General features: G+C 41.8%; 1 protein-coding gene across 3 annotated transcripts in view; it reads left to right on the top strand.

Moving 5' to 3' along the window:
- The first annotated feature begins 8343 nt into the window (after positions 1-8343).
- The window catches only part of RAB28 (RAB28, member RAS oncogene family), a 70778-nt gene continuing 64875 nt past the window's right edge, over positions 8344-14246 (top strand). The window contains exons 1-2 of one of the 3 annotated variants that reach the window (XM_081152346.1): positions 8366-8654; positions 13264-13360. In XM_081152346.1, the coding sequence (XP_081008472.1) occupies positions 8580-8654; positions 13264-13360 (172 nt within the window). In that variant the 5' untranslated portion in view covers positions 8366-8579. Of the gene's footprint in view, positions 8655-13263; positions 13361-14246 lie in introns of all 3 variants that reach the window. The other 2 variants (XM_081152347.1, XM_081152348.1) reach the window with 2 other exon arrangements.

The following is a 14246-nucleotide window of genomic DNA, read 5'->3' as shown; positions in this document are numbered from 1 at the left end:
CCTTTCTATAATGAGGAGTTAAGTATTGGAATTCAGCTCCTTAACCACTCTTTTTAAAAAACATATATATATACTTATTGATTTCAGAGAGAGGAGAAGGGAGAGGGAGAGGGAGAGATAGAAACATCGATATGAGAGAGTCATGGATCGGCCACCTCCTGCACTCCCCCCACTGGGGATCGAACCCGCAACCCGGGCATGTGCCCTGACCGGGAATCAAACCTCGATCTCCTGGATCATAGGCCGATGCTCAACCACTGAGCCACGCCTGGCCAGGCTCCTTAACCACTTTTAAGATTTCTTTTGCTCCTGGAATGCTTTAGTTTTCAAGTAGGTTCTGAGATAATGTTCTATGCAACGTTAGTTCTATATGATATGAGTAAATATATATTACTTTGGTCAAAGAAGTTTGGGGGTAAAAAAGTCCAAAGAGATTGTTTACTGCCCCAGTGTGTGACGTGTTCAATTGCATTGTCACTTTCCAAAAGTGGGGGCACTATAGCTGCTTCCAAGCTTTACTTGAACAGCAATTCATGGGACCAGTGTCCCAAAGAACTCGCTTTTGATGATGGTATCCCAAGTTAAGATAACACTTTATAATAACATTGCACTTGTCTGAATGTCTTAAACCTAATTTTAACAACACAGATAAGCTCGAAACCCAGATGACACAGCTAAGGGCCATCACAGGCAAAGCAGTTATGCTATAGAGGAGAGCTGGGTAAAACGAGGTTTCAGAAGGGATCCGGGTGCAGGATAGGATGTTTTAGAGAACATCTGTGCCACTGACAGGCAAAGAATCTGGAAACCCATAGTTTTCTTAAAGTCACTGAGTTCTCTATGCTGGTTCTTAATGGTCAGGGAAATTCACATCCCCAAAGCCCCATAATCAAGTGTCAAATAATATTTTGCATTTGTACCATAACTTCCATTTTTTCAAAACATTTCATATTACCTTCTTTAACCAGGCCAGACTCACTGGTAAGTTGTGATAGATCTGGTTTTCACAGCTGTAGAGGTGATTTGAGAACTCTCCTGCTTTACAAATTTTTGGTTTTGTCTGGAGCTATGCTTTAGGAATCAATGAAACACATCCCCAAGCAATGAGGCAGAACTGTGGGCAGCTGGGAAATTGCAGCGCACACACCAGTCTGCGGTTCTAAGTAAGTGGTTTTTTTTTCTTTTCAAACAAAGGCTCCTACATGATTATGAAACTAACAGGTTTTCTATATTTGTGGAATCTACTTATCCCAGGAAAAAGTTCTCATCTGCCCACTATAAAAAAGACTATAGGTAATTATTTAGTCTTTTGCTGTCATTGATGTATTTTTTTCATGATTAAAACACAGTCATTCTCACTGTAAAAATTTTATACACTACAGAAATCTATAACATGGAAAGTGATAGTTTTTATAGTCTTCTTGCTATTAATAACTTGCTTTATATTGCTCTAGATTTACTTTTCCTACTTAGTTTCTATCAACCACATATGTATATGTTTTATAATTTTAATTTAAGAATGACATACTTACAGAAAACTGCACTAATCTCAAAACTATACCTTGGTGAGTGTGGACACACCCATGTGGCTACCACCCCAGTGAAAACACAGCACAACAGCGGTAGTCTGAACACTTCTCTTGTGCCCCGCTCTTCATCACTGCTCTCTTCTTCCTCCTCAGAGGGGGCCATCGCTTTGACTCTGACACGAGAGTAACTCCTTCATTTTCACCGCCGCATAATGTCCCAGTGTGTGAATATACCACAGTTCAACTGCTGATGGACATGGGTTGATCTCAGTTTTGGAGGGTTATGGGAAATGCTGCTGTGAACATTCCTGTGCATGTCTTTGGCTGGATCTTGGCTGCACAGACACTAAGAAATGATCCAGCTCCAGTGGATGGTGCCAAACAGGTTACTGAGGTGGTCCCGAAACTTACCCTCCTACCAGCAGCGCATGGAAAGTTTAATGGCTCCACATCTCCAGCACTTGGTAATGTTAGTCTTTGTAATTTTAGCCACTGTGGTGGGGATGCAATGGTTGCTCATTGTGGTTTCTCCTTTGCATTTACCTCATTACTAATGGAATTACTAACAGAATTAAGGACTTTTTTATGTTATTGGTTATTTTGTGAAATGTCCATTCAAGTGTCACATCCAATATTATATTGGGTTATGTTTGTTTTTTATTTAAATAGGTATCTTTTCCAAATCTAAATACAAGTCCCTTGTGAGGTATAGGTATTGAAAGTATCTTCTACCACTGTGGGGATTTTATTTTCTTAAAGATGTCTTTTGATAACCAGAACTTTAAAATTTTATTGTAACTCATTTAATTAGCTTTAACCTTAAAGATTGGTTTCTTTTGTGTCTTCTTTAAGAAATCTTCACCTGGCCCTGGCCAGGTAGCTCAGCTGGTTAGAATGTTGTCCCCATATGCCAAAGTTGTGGGTCTGATCCCCAGTCAGGGCACATTCAAGAATCAACCAATGATGCAGAAATAAGTGGAACAACAAATCGACGCCCCCCCCCCACTCTCAAATCAATAAAAAAATTCTTCACCTATTCCAAAATCATGAAAATATTTTCCTATGTTATCTTTTAAAAAGCTTTCTTATGTTTCAACTTAGCCTTACAAAATGCCTGGAACTGATTTTTTTAATACGGTGTAAGGTCGAAAGCAAGATTCATTTCATTCTAAATGAATGTCGAAGTGGCCCAGGGCTATTTATTGAAAAGTGAGTCATTTCCTCACTGCCCTGAGTGCCATCTTTGTGGCCAATAAAGAAAAAAAGTGTAACTCTTGGAACTCCACTTATATATGTTGACCATATTCTCTATGTTTCTTACGGTCCTTTCTGTATTTTCTATCAAATTGTCCTGGGGTAATTCAGTCTAGATATTTTCTTCTGATTTATCTTCTGCCTTATTATTTCTCTCTTCTACTGTGTCTAACCTGCTATTAAATATACTCACTGGGCTCATCTCAGTTATTATACTTTTTTACTCATAACTTCCATTTGGTTCTTTTTTATATTTTCAATTCCCTCAAAATGCTCCGTCTTCTCATATAAACTCTTACCCATATCAGCTGTTAAAAGTCCGTGCATTATATGTACACCTCTGTGGTGTACTTCTGTTGGCTATACTTTCTCTTCATTTTTAGTCACTCGAGTGACTGAAGGCTTGTTCCTCATATACCAAGGTTTTGACTGAGTGCCAGCTATTGATTATGGAAAATGGTGGAGATCATTTGATATCCCTCCAGAGAGAACCCAGCTTTGCTTTCGGTAGCTCACTCAGGGGCACTAGCAGCCTTGGTTCATCTTACTTCAACGAGGGACTGAGAGAACACAAAAATCGCCTTCAGCTTCTGCAGAGGTGATCTACTTCTGTTCCACCCCCCATTTCTCCCAGATGTAGCTTTCGGGATCTTAACGTGAAGAATGGGGACTGGTTTATGAACGCTCCCCCTCTGCTATGTGTCCTCAGCGCCAATGTCCGCCGCTCCTCCCAGCTCTGTGAGCCGGTAACCACTTATCCTCTGTCCATCCCTCATTCTAGTCTTGAATCTGCAGATACCTTCTAGTGAGAGTGGCCCTGAAGGCTGGCTTCCGGCCTTTGGGCCTCCTTCCTTTTAGCCCCATAATTCCTCATATCACAATTTGGAACTCTCTGATAACCTGAAACAGATTTTAAAAATATTATGTTTAGCTTTTCTAGCTTTCTCAATGGGAATATTGGTCCTAACCATTTAATCTGTCTTTGGTGGAAGCTTTTAAGATCCTAGTGGTGCTTTCTGCCACATGAATGTGTAAAATATTAGGAATACAAATGATCAGTATTTAATTTTTTGATTGAATTTCATTCCATGGTTAGATGAACTATTTCTCGTCCAGGTTATAAATATTTACCCATTTTTTTTTTTTTTTAGTAATGACTTCATCTAAGAGTATGTTTTACTTTCATTGAGTAAAAAATGAGATAGACATTCAGTTTGAAAAATTAACACACAATGAGTAGCACCTAATTTTTTTCATTGATTAGAAATATCACCTCTACTATCCACTTAATTGCTTCATATTTTAAGACCTCTCTAAATTTTTCTTTTGAAGGTATCTATTCCAGTGCCTGTCCCACATAGTTTTAATTATAGTAGTTTAATAATACTTTAAAAATCTGGAAATTCTAATCTTCTTTCAATACTTAAAAAATTAGGCAGGTACACTTAGTTTTCTATTAGATATTGCCATGGACTGAACTGTGTTCAAAACCCCTTCTAGTTAGCTTGGGCTGCCATAACAAAACATTGGGTGGCTGAAATAACAGATGTTATGGTGACCCCAACCTTCTTTTTTTGGTGGTATCTTTTGATGGAGTAGTTTTTAATTTTAATGCAATTTTTTATATTATCCTTTATGATGAACTCTTTGTGTTTTGTTCAAGAAATCCTTGTGTATCCCAAGATAAGAAAGAGAGTCACCACAAATAATTTACATTTTGATGTTCACATTTAGGTTTGCAATTGCACTGGATGTTTTTCTTGCTGGTGTGTGTGTACGTGTGTGATTTAGGATTCCGATTTCATTTCTTTCCCTATATGGTTTCCAGCTATAATCTTTCCCCCCTCTTATCTATTATCATATATGCTCTGTCATACATCAGAATTCCATGCACGTGGGAGTCCGTTTCATGGCACTCTATTTTGTTGCAGTGGTCCATCTGTCTATTCCTGAAACAATAAAAACACTCTATCTTAATTATTATAACTTTATGCAAAGCCTTGATATCTGGTAAAGCAAGTTCTTTGTCTTTTTTCTGGAACATATTCACTATTTTTGGATCTTTGTCTTCTGTATGCACTATTTCAAATTCCATGAAAAATTTTATTAGAATCGGATTGACTTTGTAGATCTTTTGGTAGAATTGCTATATTTTACAATACTGTGTTTCTGTGCATAGACATGGGATGTTATATTTCTGCATTTATTTAGTGTTGGAACAAACAGTTCAGGTATTTTTAGTCTTTATCCCATCTATCATCTGTTTATTTTAATTCTGAATCTGAAATTTTTATGTTTGATTTATAAATTTTTGTGTTTCTCTCTATATTAGTTTCCTGTGGCCATTGTAACAAATTACCATAAGCTTGGTGCATGAAGAGAACATACATTTATTCTCTCACAGTTTTGGAGGGCAGAAGCCCTAAATCAGTGTTCATGAGACTAAAGTCCAGGTGTTGACAGGTGTTCTCCCTGGAGGCTCCAGGGGGCAAATTAGTTCCTTGCCTCTTCCCCCTTCTAGTGGCTGCCAGCACTCCTTGGCTAATGGATGCATCACTGCAGCTTTGACATCGGGTCAAATCTCCTTCTTTTTCTCTAAGGATACATATGATTGCAATTAGGGCCTACCCTGATAATTCAGGATAATCTCTCCATCTCAAGATCCTGAACTAAATCACATCTGAAGGATGCTTTTTCCAAATAAGGTATCATCTACAGATTCCAGGGATTGGGACGTGATAGTTTTGGGGCTGTCATTAGTCTACTACACCTCTCCACCAAATTGCAAGTTCCATAGAAGTAGAGCCCATGTATGCTTTGCTCACTTGTATGTGTGTCTTCATTGCTTAGAAGCATTGTGACATGAATTCTTGGCACACAGTAGGCATTCACTTAATATTTGTCAAATCAATCACTAATATAATGAATCATTCTGAAAACCTTTTAGAGTGGGGAAGTTCTGTTTTGCTCCAGAAGACACACCCAATACCATTAGTTGAAATTTATAGTTGGACACTTCAGCACATCTTAGAAGGAATATTCTAATAACTGGGCCATCGTCCAAGTTGCTTCATGAGGGAATACATTCCTTGAATCTGGAGGTGTTCCAGCGAAATTTGGATTATCATGTGTTATGGATGCCAGAAAAGATATTTTTAAATTAGGTGGGAAATTGATTTTACAGAGAGCAGTCAGGTTTATCTTGTGTAATTACTTTTACTTCTTCATATCTAAAGAACCCTAATTTCTTGTTTGTAGAATTCTTCTCTAAGCATTTTGTTAATTTATTCATTTTATGAACATGGGAATAGATTCCCCTAGTTTATGGTCCTGCCTGGGTATTTTACAGGGGATCCACAGAGACACCTTTGTTTTCTGTGGATCAGCTCTATTTCTCTTTAGCATGGTAAAGCAATGTACAGGAAGCTTTCAATGCTAGCCAGTAAGGTATTCCACACAGAGGAATATTTATTTCTTTTTAATTTACAAATATGGCTTCAAGTCTTCAAATCTAATTTTCAACCTGGAATCATGTTATAGATATGTAAAATATGGTTGCTAACTTAATGCAACTGCCTTTTTATTTCATGTAGCAACACTGTTACAGAGATGAGCCCATATACAAATAAATAATGTCTCCTCATTGAGGCATTTGTTTGGGAAGTTGATCATTGGGAAACGCAAAGTTTTCCTCTAGATTTCCCTTCATGTGAAACTACACATGAAAATCAGCCCTATGACCTCAGCTAAACCTAGTTTTTGGCCAGAATAGTTGTGCCAGTTGGGAAATTTTTTGTCTTCAGGTAATGGGATACATCACTAAGTTGCCTTAGTATTACTCCCAATAACAAGAAGCCTAGAAGGTGGTCGGCCTAAGACTGAGCAGTTCCGAATATTATGTTCTCATTCAAATAATGACAGCAAAGGAAGGGAGGGGGGATCTTTCCTTCTGCATCTCTCCTTCCTTTCTTTCTTTCCTTCTTTTTCCTATCAGAGAGGAAAATCTTTCCCAGATTTCTCGCAAAAGACATCTTCTCCCTCACTGGTCAGCACTGGGTCACATAACCATCTTCATTGAGGAAGAGTAAAAATGCAAGTTTCTGACACATTAACTCCCATCATGGACAAAAAAGGGTTAAATCTATCTCTCCTGGATACAGATTCCCGAAGCTAACATTTGCAAAGCTCTTTGACATGTCTTTTCTTCTAATTCTCATGAACACGCCCAGGGATATAGGAAGGTGTTGCTGATGGGGAGTAGGGAAAGGCTGGAACTAATACTGACTGGGTAGCTACCACTGTGGACCAGCACTGTCTAGGAAGGGAGAGACTGAGTGTCTGCCTAAGAAGCCTAAGGTGCCATGGCTGGAGAGCAGTGGTGTTCTAACACGGGGGATGGTGAGGGTGAAAATCACATTGGTAAGTACTGAGGGCTTACTGCATGCCAGGCATTGTGCTGAGTTACTTTACGTTGATTACTACCTTTAATTTTCAACCCGTGTGAAGGAGGTAGGACCACACCTGTTTCATAGATAAGGAACCTGTGGCTCCGGGCCACACGTCAGCAAGTGCAGCTCTGTGATGAGAGCTCCAGGGCTTAAGCATCTTCATCTGTAAAACAGGATAATTCTACCTATTTTTCGGGTTCCCATAAGGAGTGAACATGTCAAATAATTAACAATGAGACAAACATAGTAGGCCAGGATTATTATTGTGGATTTTATCTCACCTTATTCAGATTTTTTGTTATGTGTTTTACCTACCCTACTGGGCAGCCATTCTCAAAATTTTGGGCTCAGGGCCGGCCCCTTACACTCTTAAGAATTACTGTGAACCTCAAAGAGCTTTTGTTTATTTAAGTTACAGCTATCATGAATGCCTTGATATTAATACTAACAAATGTTTAAAACATAATAATAAGCACATGCTCCCTTAGCTGCCAGTGATGTCATACACCTCACGCATCCTCTGTAAATCTTCTCTGCATACTTGAGAGAGAATGAACATGGAAAAGGAAAAAAAAAAAAAAAAAAAAAAAAGGGTGTGCTACTATGAAAACAGTTACGACTTCATCGCCCCCCCCCTTGGGTTCCGCGGACCATGCTTTGACAACCGCGGCTTCAGGGTTCGTGCCTGAAGAACGAACCATCGGATTCTGTGGTTCCAGCCCCAGGCCCCGCCCCTGCGCGCTCCCCTTAGCAACCCGCGTCCCCGGCGCCTAGAGACGGGCCCCGCCCCGCCGCCTCTCCTTCCCCGCCCGGCTTCCATGGCAACCACCGCGCGCAGCCCCGGCGTCCTCCCCCCCCCCGGGCCAAACCATTCGCCTCAGGGATCTTCTCAGGGGGAGATGGATACCAGAGACCGACTGAACGGCTGCGAGCCGCTCGACTTCCACTTTCCTCCCTAGTTTGAAAATGGTACCTGCCCCCCGGCCCTGCTCGCGGCCCCTGTGAGGGCGGCGCCGCGCCTCGCCCGCTCGCCTCGAACGTCTCCCCCGTCCCGGGCCCGCGAGTGGGCCGGCTCGCGGGGGCTCGCGGTGGGCGGGTGGGAGCCGCCTGGGGGAGCGCGTCCCACGCAGCGCGAGGGGCGGGGCCGCGCGGAGGGCCGCGGGGTGGGCAAGATGGCGCCCGGCGAGTGATTTGCCGCGGATTTCTCCAGCGGCCGCTGAGGCACCGGGGCGGGGGGTTCTGCCCCCACCGCCGCCTTCCTCCTCTCCCCGCCCCGGACCCCCTCCCTCCCTTCCTCCCTCTACCTCGGGGGGTGGGGCGGGGGCGCAGACCTGGTTCCCCGGACAGCATGTCGGACTCTGAGGAGGAGAGCCAGGATCGGCAACTGAAAATCGTCGTGCTGGGCGACGGCGCCTCCGGGAAGGTCAGTCCTCGAGCGGGCTCGCCGTCCACGCCTGCAGGAGCCCCGGCGCGGCCCCGGCGCCCGAGCCCGGGCCTCTGGGCCGGTCCGCGGGGTCGTGGCCTGGGCGGGACCCGGAGCGGGCGCTCGGTCGGGGCCGGGGCGAGCTGCCCAGCGCCCCTAAAACAAACAAACAAACAACAGGGTCACATCCCCCTTCTGTGACTGCGTCGCAAACTCCTACTTGTGCTTCAAGACTCGAGCCAGCATCGCCCGCCGGGAAGCTTTCGGGCTTCTCTCCCCGGGTGCCCGGCGTCTCCTCTCTTTTTGCTTTTCAGCCCGGGTCACTCTGCTCCTTTGCCCCCCCCCCCCCCCCCGGTTATCGTCTGCGGCCCCCACCTCCCTGGGCGCTCCCACGAGCTTGGCCCTGGAGTCAGGGGCCCTGGGTGAGAACCGGGGCGCCATCACCTCCCGCCCGGGTCATCGGAGGCAAACTGCTGCCGGGTTCACGCCGCCTCTGTCGGGGGGTCGGGAGAGAGGCGTCGCCCCAAAGCCTGACGTGTGCAGACACGCTCGACGTGAGCCCCCCGAGCCCTCGGAACGGGGGCGCTCTCGGCGGGCGCTCGCCGCGGTGCTCCAGGCCGCGCCCTGCCTGCTGGTCCGTGCCCGGGACGCACCTGTCGGCTCAGGCGTCCCCCCGGCAGACACCTGCTGAGCCCCCGCTCGGCGCCGGGCGAGGGCGGAGCGGCTGGCGGGACCCAGGCCGCCCCGCCTTGACGCCTGGCCTGCCGTGCGGGCTGGTTAAAGGAGCGGGAGCGAGGGGGCGTGGGGATGTCCCGCGGCCCGTCCCCCGACGTCCGAGGCCGAGGTTTTTGACCAGGGCGGTGGAGCCGCTGCAGTGGACGGGACGTCGCCCGGTGTTGGCTCTTTGGAGAGCTGGGTCTGCGGGGCTTGCCTGCGAGGGGCCTGACCCAGCCCCCGAGCCCGGCGTGCGGGGCCTGTCCCCGAGGGGTCGGTGACCCAGTCCCCGAGCCCGGCGTGCGGGGCCCGTGACCCAGCCTCCGAGCCCGGCGCGCGGGGCCTGCCCCCGAGGGGCCCGTGACCCAGCCTCCATGTTCATTCAGCGAAGGGCCTCTGCCCGACGCCTTCCCACCTGTCGCTCCTGCCGAAGGCGCCGCCCCGGTTCTGGGAACCCCGCTAAAGTTTGTCTCCGGCCCCCCCCCCCCCCCCGGCCTTCCCCAGCCGGAGCCTGTTTCCCGTTCCCCGTTTTCGGCCCCGCAGCTCCGCGCTCCCCGCGTGGTTTGGCCCCGGTTTCCGTGGAGACGGTCGCCCTGGGCCTCTTTTCCCGCGGTGGGCTCAGCACAGCGGCCCCTGTCTTTGGTTCTGAGATTTTTGAGTTCCTAGGGCCCTTGGGAAACGTGTCATTCATGTGCAGAAATCGGAGAATTCTGATATTTTGTTACAGATTTTTATTGCTGAGGAAAAGCAGCTTAATGTGCTCTGATTACCCTGAAGCATCTCGGGGAAGAGAACAACTCGGGGTCACTTTTCTTTATAAAGTGTTAATTACATGAAGTTTCTGACGCTTAAAACAACTTTTTGAATGTATGAACTGCTTTAAACCCATCAGCATTGTTTCTAACACCCTTATTCAGTAAAAATTTAGGCTACATTTTTAGTTTTCCCATCATTCATATTTTCTTTTGAATGCCTTGTAATTTTTCATTTTCTAAAATGTTTATAGTCAAATAATAATATATTTCCTGTTTAACGTTATAACTGCAATCTATAACACTAATACACTTGTAAAAAGACAAAAAGGTGCCCATTATCCTGTAATTCCTTAAACTTTTATTTCCCCCAGTATTTATGTTATCATACGTGTACGCAGTTGAAATTTGTTCATAACTCTGTATGTAGGTTTTTTGTTTAGCCTGTCATACATGTGTGCTCGTTAATTTAGTGTGAATGGTTACGGCTTTTCATCTCTGTCTAAAACGCAGTGTAGGACAAAACATATTCTCTCCCCTTCTGTGTTGTTGAAGGACTGTCATTCTGCTTCAGGGGATAACATATTCTTTATGGTGCTTTACTTAGTTTCCATTATCTTGACTCACCTCTTTTTAAACTGTAAAGACTTTTTCGGCCAGAAGTTTTCAGATACAAGCATCAGAAGCCTAACCTTTTATCATGATTCATGCATCAGACTGTTTTCTCCGTACCCTATTCACCTCTCAAATTATTGGCAGCAACCAACGCTGCCATTGTGTTTCTTTTCCTTTCCTTTTACGAATTCAGCCTCTCTTTTCATTCTAATTTGTATCCTGATTTAACTCATGGCCGTTTTTCCTAGTATTAGTTTGTCCTGCTAGATCTAACTCAGGGCATTTTGATACATCCTGACAGAAGCAATAGATTATTGAGATGACCACCAACAATTTCACCAAGAGAAATTTAGCTCCTCCCCCTAGTAACACATGTTTTTACTTCTTTCTTGTTTTGACTCATTTTTTATTTTTATTTTATCGCATATTTTTAAAGATCTTTTTAAGGCAAAATATTCTTTATGATGTCTTTTCAGTATTAGTAAGTGTAGTATGTTTAAAAATTGTTAGCAAATAGTTTACCAAAAACAAACAAACAAACAAAAATCAGCCCACAGAATCAGATAAAATGTTTCAGATATGGTGGATGCTTGCTCACTTTATAAGTGCTTAAGATGGATATTTATACCATGACTTGTGAGAAACTATTGGCTGTGGGCTGTGAGAAATAGCACCAAGACTATGTAATTGAAGAGGAAGTGCCTCCCACTGATTTGGTGGATCCTGTTTAATTTTTATAGTAATTACATAGAGTAATATTTTGTCTTCCCATTGAACTATACTTTTGACAGATTATACTTCATTTCACTTCAAACCCTAACTTTATGTTTGCCTAAAAAGTGTGAAGGTAGACGTTTCCAAGAAAATAGCCTTAGAATTGTTCTGAGTATTCATTAATATAAAAATATTGAACTTTGAGAATTTTAAAAGAAAGTGAAAAATTACCTTAAATGACATTATGCTGATGTTACATATGCTCTTTCTCTTTGACTTAAAATACTATTTCAGCCATCCATGTATTAAACATTTTGAAATAGCTATAGTAGTAGTGATGATAGTTATTTTTCTCTGGAACTCAGCCTCTTCACAGATGATTTTGTGTTCTGAGTTAAACAAGTTCAATGGCATAAATAAGTCTAAATGAAAAAAGGGTTTGAAAGTAGTATTTACCTTTTTAATTCTGATAGCTCAGTTTTTATAGTATTGTTATATGCTTCAAGGAAGCCAAATAAATTTTCATTTTGGTGCAGTGAGTTTATTTCTCATTGTCGAGCAGAACATCTTTCTTGTAGTGCTCAATAAATATTTGACCAGGTGTCTTAGAAATTTATTACAAATGCTGAATATTATAAAAGAATTGGAGTTAGGGCATGCAGGTTGCCATTTGTGTGAAAAATATGTCTCTTGTGTCAAAAGGAATTTTAGGTCTTTTTGTTTAAAGGAATTAAAATTGGGTTGGGTTTTCTTTTGCACTTCTGTTCTTATGTCATAATTAATTACAATGAGCTATCTAGGAAATTGTATCTTAATTTTAAGTATTTTAGGAGTTGACATCTAATTTTAACTTTTAAAATAAAAGTGCTATTTTTCCTTAACTTTGGGAGTCTGTCTTGAAGAGCATAAGAGCTTCAGGAAGCTGCCTTTTTCTTCTATTAGGAGAAGTTTACAAATAAATACTGCATTTAAGATGTTCAGGAAGCTTGTGAGTTGACTTACTTCATTTGTTACCAGGATGATTAATTCTTCTTTTGCTTTGATAAGAAATGGTACTCTAAAAGAGAGCCCTAGAGTTTTGAGTACAACTTTGAGTTAAAAAAAAAAAAAGTAGATACTGTATATATCTGTTCTGGTTATAATATGCTTATGACTTTTAAGGTTCATGGGTGGAAAATATTTATTTTTGACTGCTTAATGTTAATTTTAAGAAGATCAACTCTTTTATTTAAAAGCTATATATTATCAGTCATTCTATAGAATTATTTTTATTTAACAGCTTTAATAGAAAAATTAAAGAGAAAAATTTGATATTTAATGATACTTTCCCGGGAGGGGAAAGAAAAGAAACTCAATAAACAGGCTTTCCCCTTCTTAATCATCTTTTATTATTGGTTTAGGGCAAAAACTACTCAAAATATTTAATCTCAGAAATTCTCTGAAATCTGAATTGAACTGATATATGGATATATAAGATTCAAATTTTTTATCTTGATGCTTTAGTTTTTCCCTGTTGATAAATTTCAAATTCTAATTTCTAACAAGGAGAAGGAGCTTGACAATCAGGGATTTAAAGAGATCTAACTGATTAGTCTGTTGTCGCCACTGACAGGCTGTTGGCAAGTGAAGTTTACCTGGTGGAGTGTTAAGTCCCTCCTCCTCTTGTAACTGATTAGAACTGCTTGCTTAAGGTTGTTTGTTGGGTTAATGGGAGTATGGATATTAAGATTACTTAATAAGGTTTAGTAATGATGTGATGTTACATTTCTAAAACAAAGACATTAATTTTGATATTATGTGCATCATTTTTTTAGACCTCCTTAGCTACATATTTTGCTCAAGAAACTTTTGGGAAACAGTACAAACAAACTGTAGGACTGGATTTCTTTTTGAGAAGGATAACATTGCCAGGTAAGAGACTAAAAGTATAACAGAAAATTGTGCAGATTTTACAGTAAGAGACATAGGCAGAAATGTGTAAAATAAATTTGGGGGCTGCTTCTACATGAAAACATACGTAATCAGTAAATTTATCTTAGGAAGGTTAATTTTCATCAGCATCTACCATAAAGACATTGTCTATGGGTGTGAGAATAAAGTTCATATATGAATACTTCTCTACTTTCCTACTATTTTTGACTACTACAGATTTTTCGAGGATAAACAATATAGTTGCTTATAAAATTTTAAAACGTTTTAAAGAAATCAAATGCTATACAATTATCAACAGATACTATATAAACTAAATGGAAAAGACTGGAAAGGATTATTTTTTTAAAATATTATTTTGATTAGCCTCTGCTTCAATTTTTTGTTTGAGAGAAAGTTGGACCAGAAGTATAATGTAGCTATGGAACTTCTGTGCTCTAATATGTGAATGCTGTTTTATGCAAGGCAGCATGAAATTGCTGGCATTTAATAGACCACTAAAATTTAGGGTCCCTAGGCACTCATAAAAATACAGTTTGAGCATTCAAGATGTTTCAGTTCACCATGCAAAGAAACTATTTAGATGCCAGTTGCAGCACATTTTGTGGGGAATACAGGGAAATAATAACAAAAAAAGAGTGGTTTCTGTTTTAAGTTAGTTTCTGAACAATTGGGGCTTTAAAATGCTCTGTCCATTCACTGTGATGGTTAAATTATATGTTTAAAGTATTTTATTAAAAGCAGTTTATCATGATTAACCTTATAAACCAGTGTGTCCCTCTCCTCTCTGAGGAAACCCATTTGAATAAAAACAGTTGCAAGTGTAGTGTCAGAATCATATGCTGGAATATGAGTGATAGTAGAAAGG

Source organism: Miniopterus schreibersii, assembly GCF_964146895.1.
Source record: "Miniopterus schreibersii genome assembly, chromosome: 1".
NCBI lineage: Eukaryota > Metazoa > Chordata > Mammalia > Chiroptera > Miniopteridae > Miniopterus > Miniopterus schreibersii.
The sequence above is the reverse complement of the archived record's forward strand: the minus strand, read 5'-3'. Positions and strand labels throughout refer to the sequence as shown.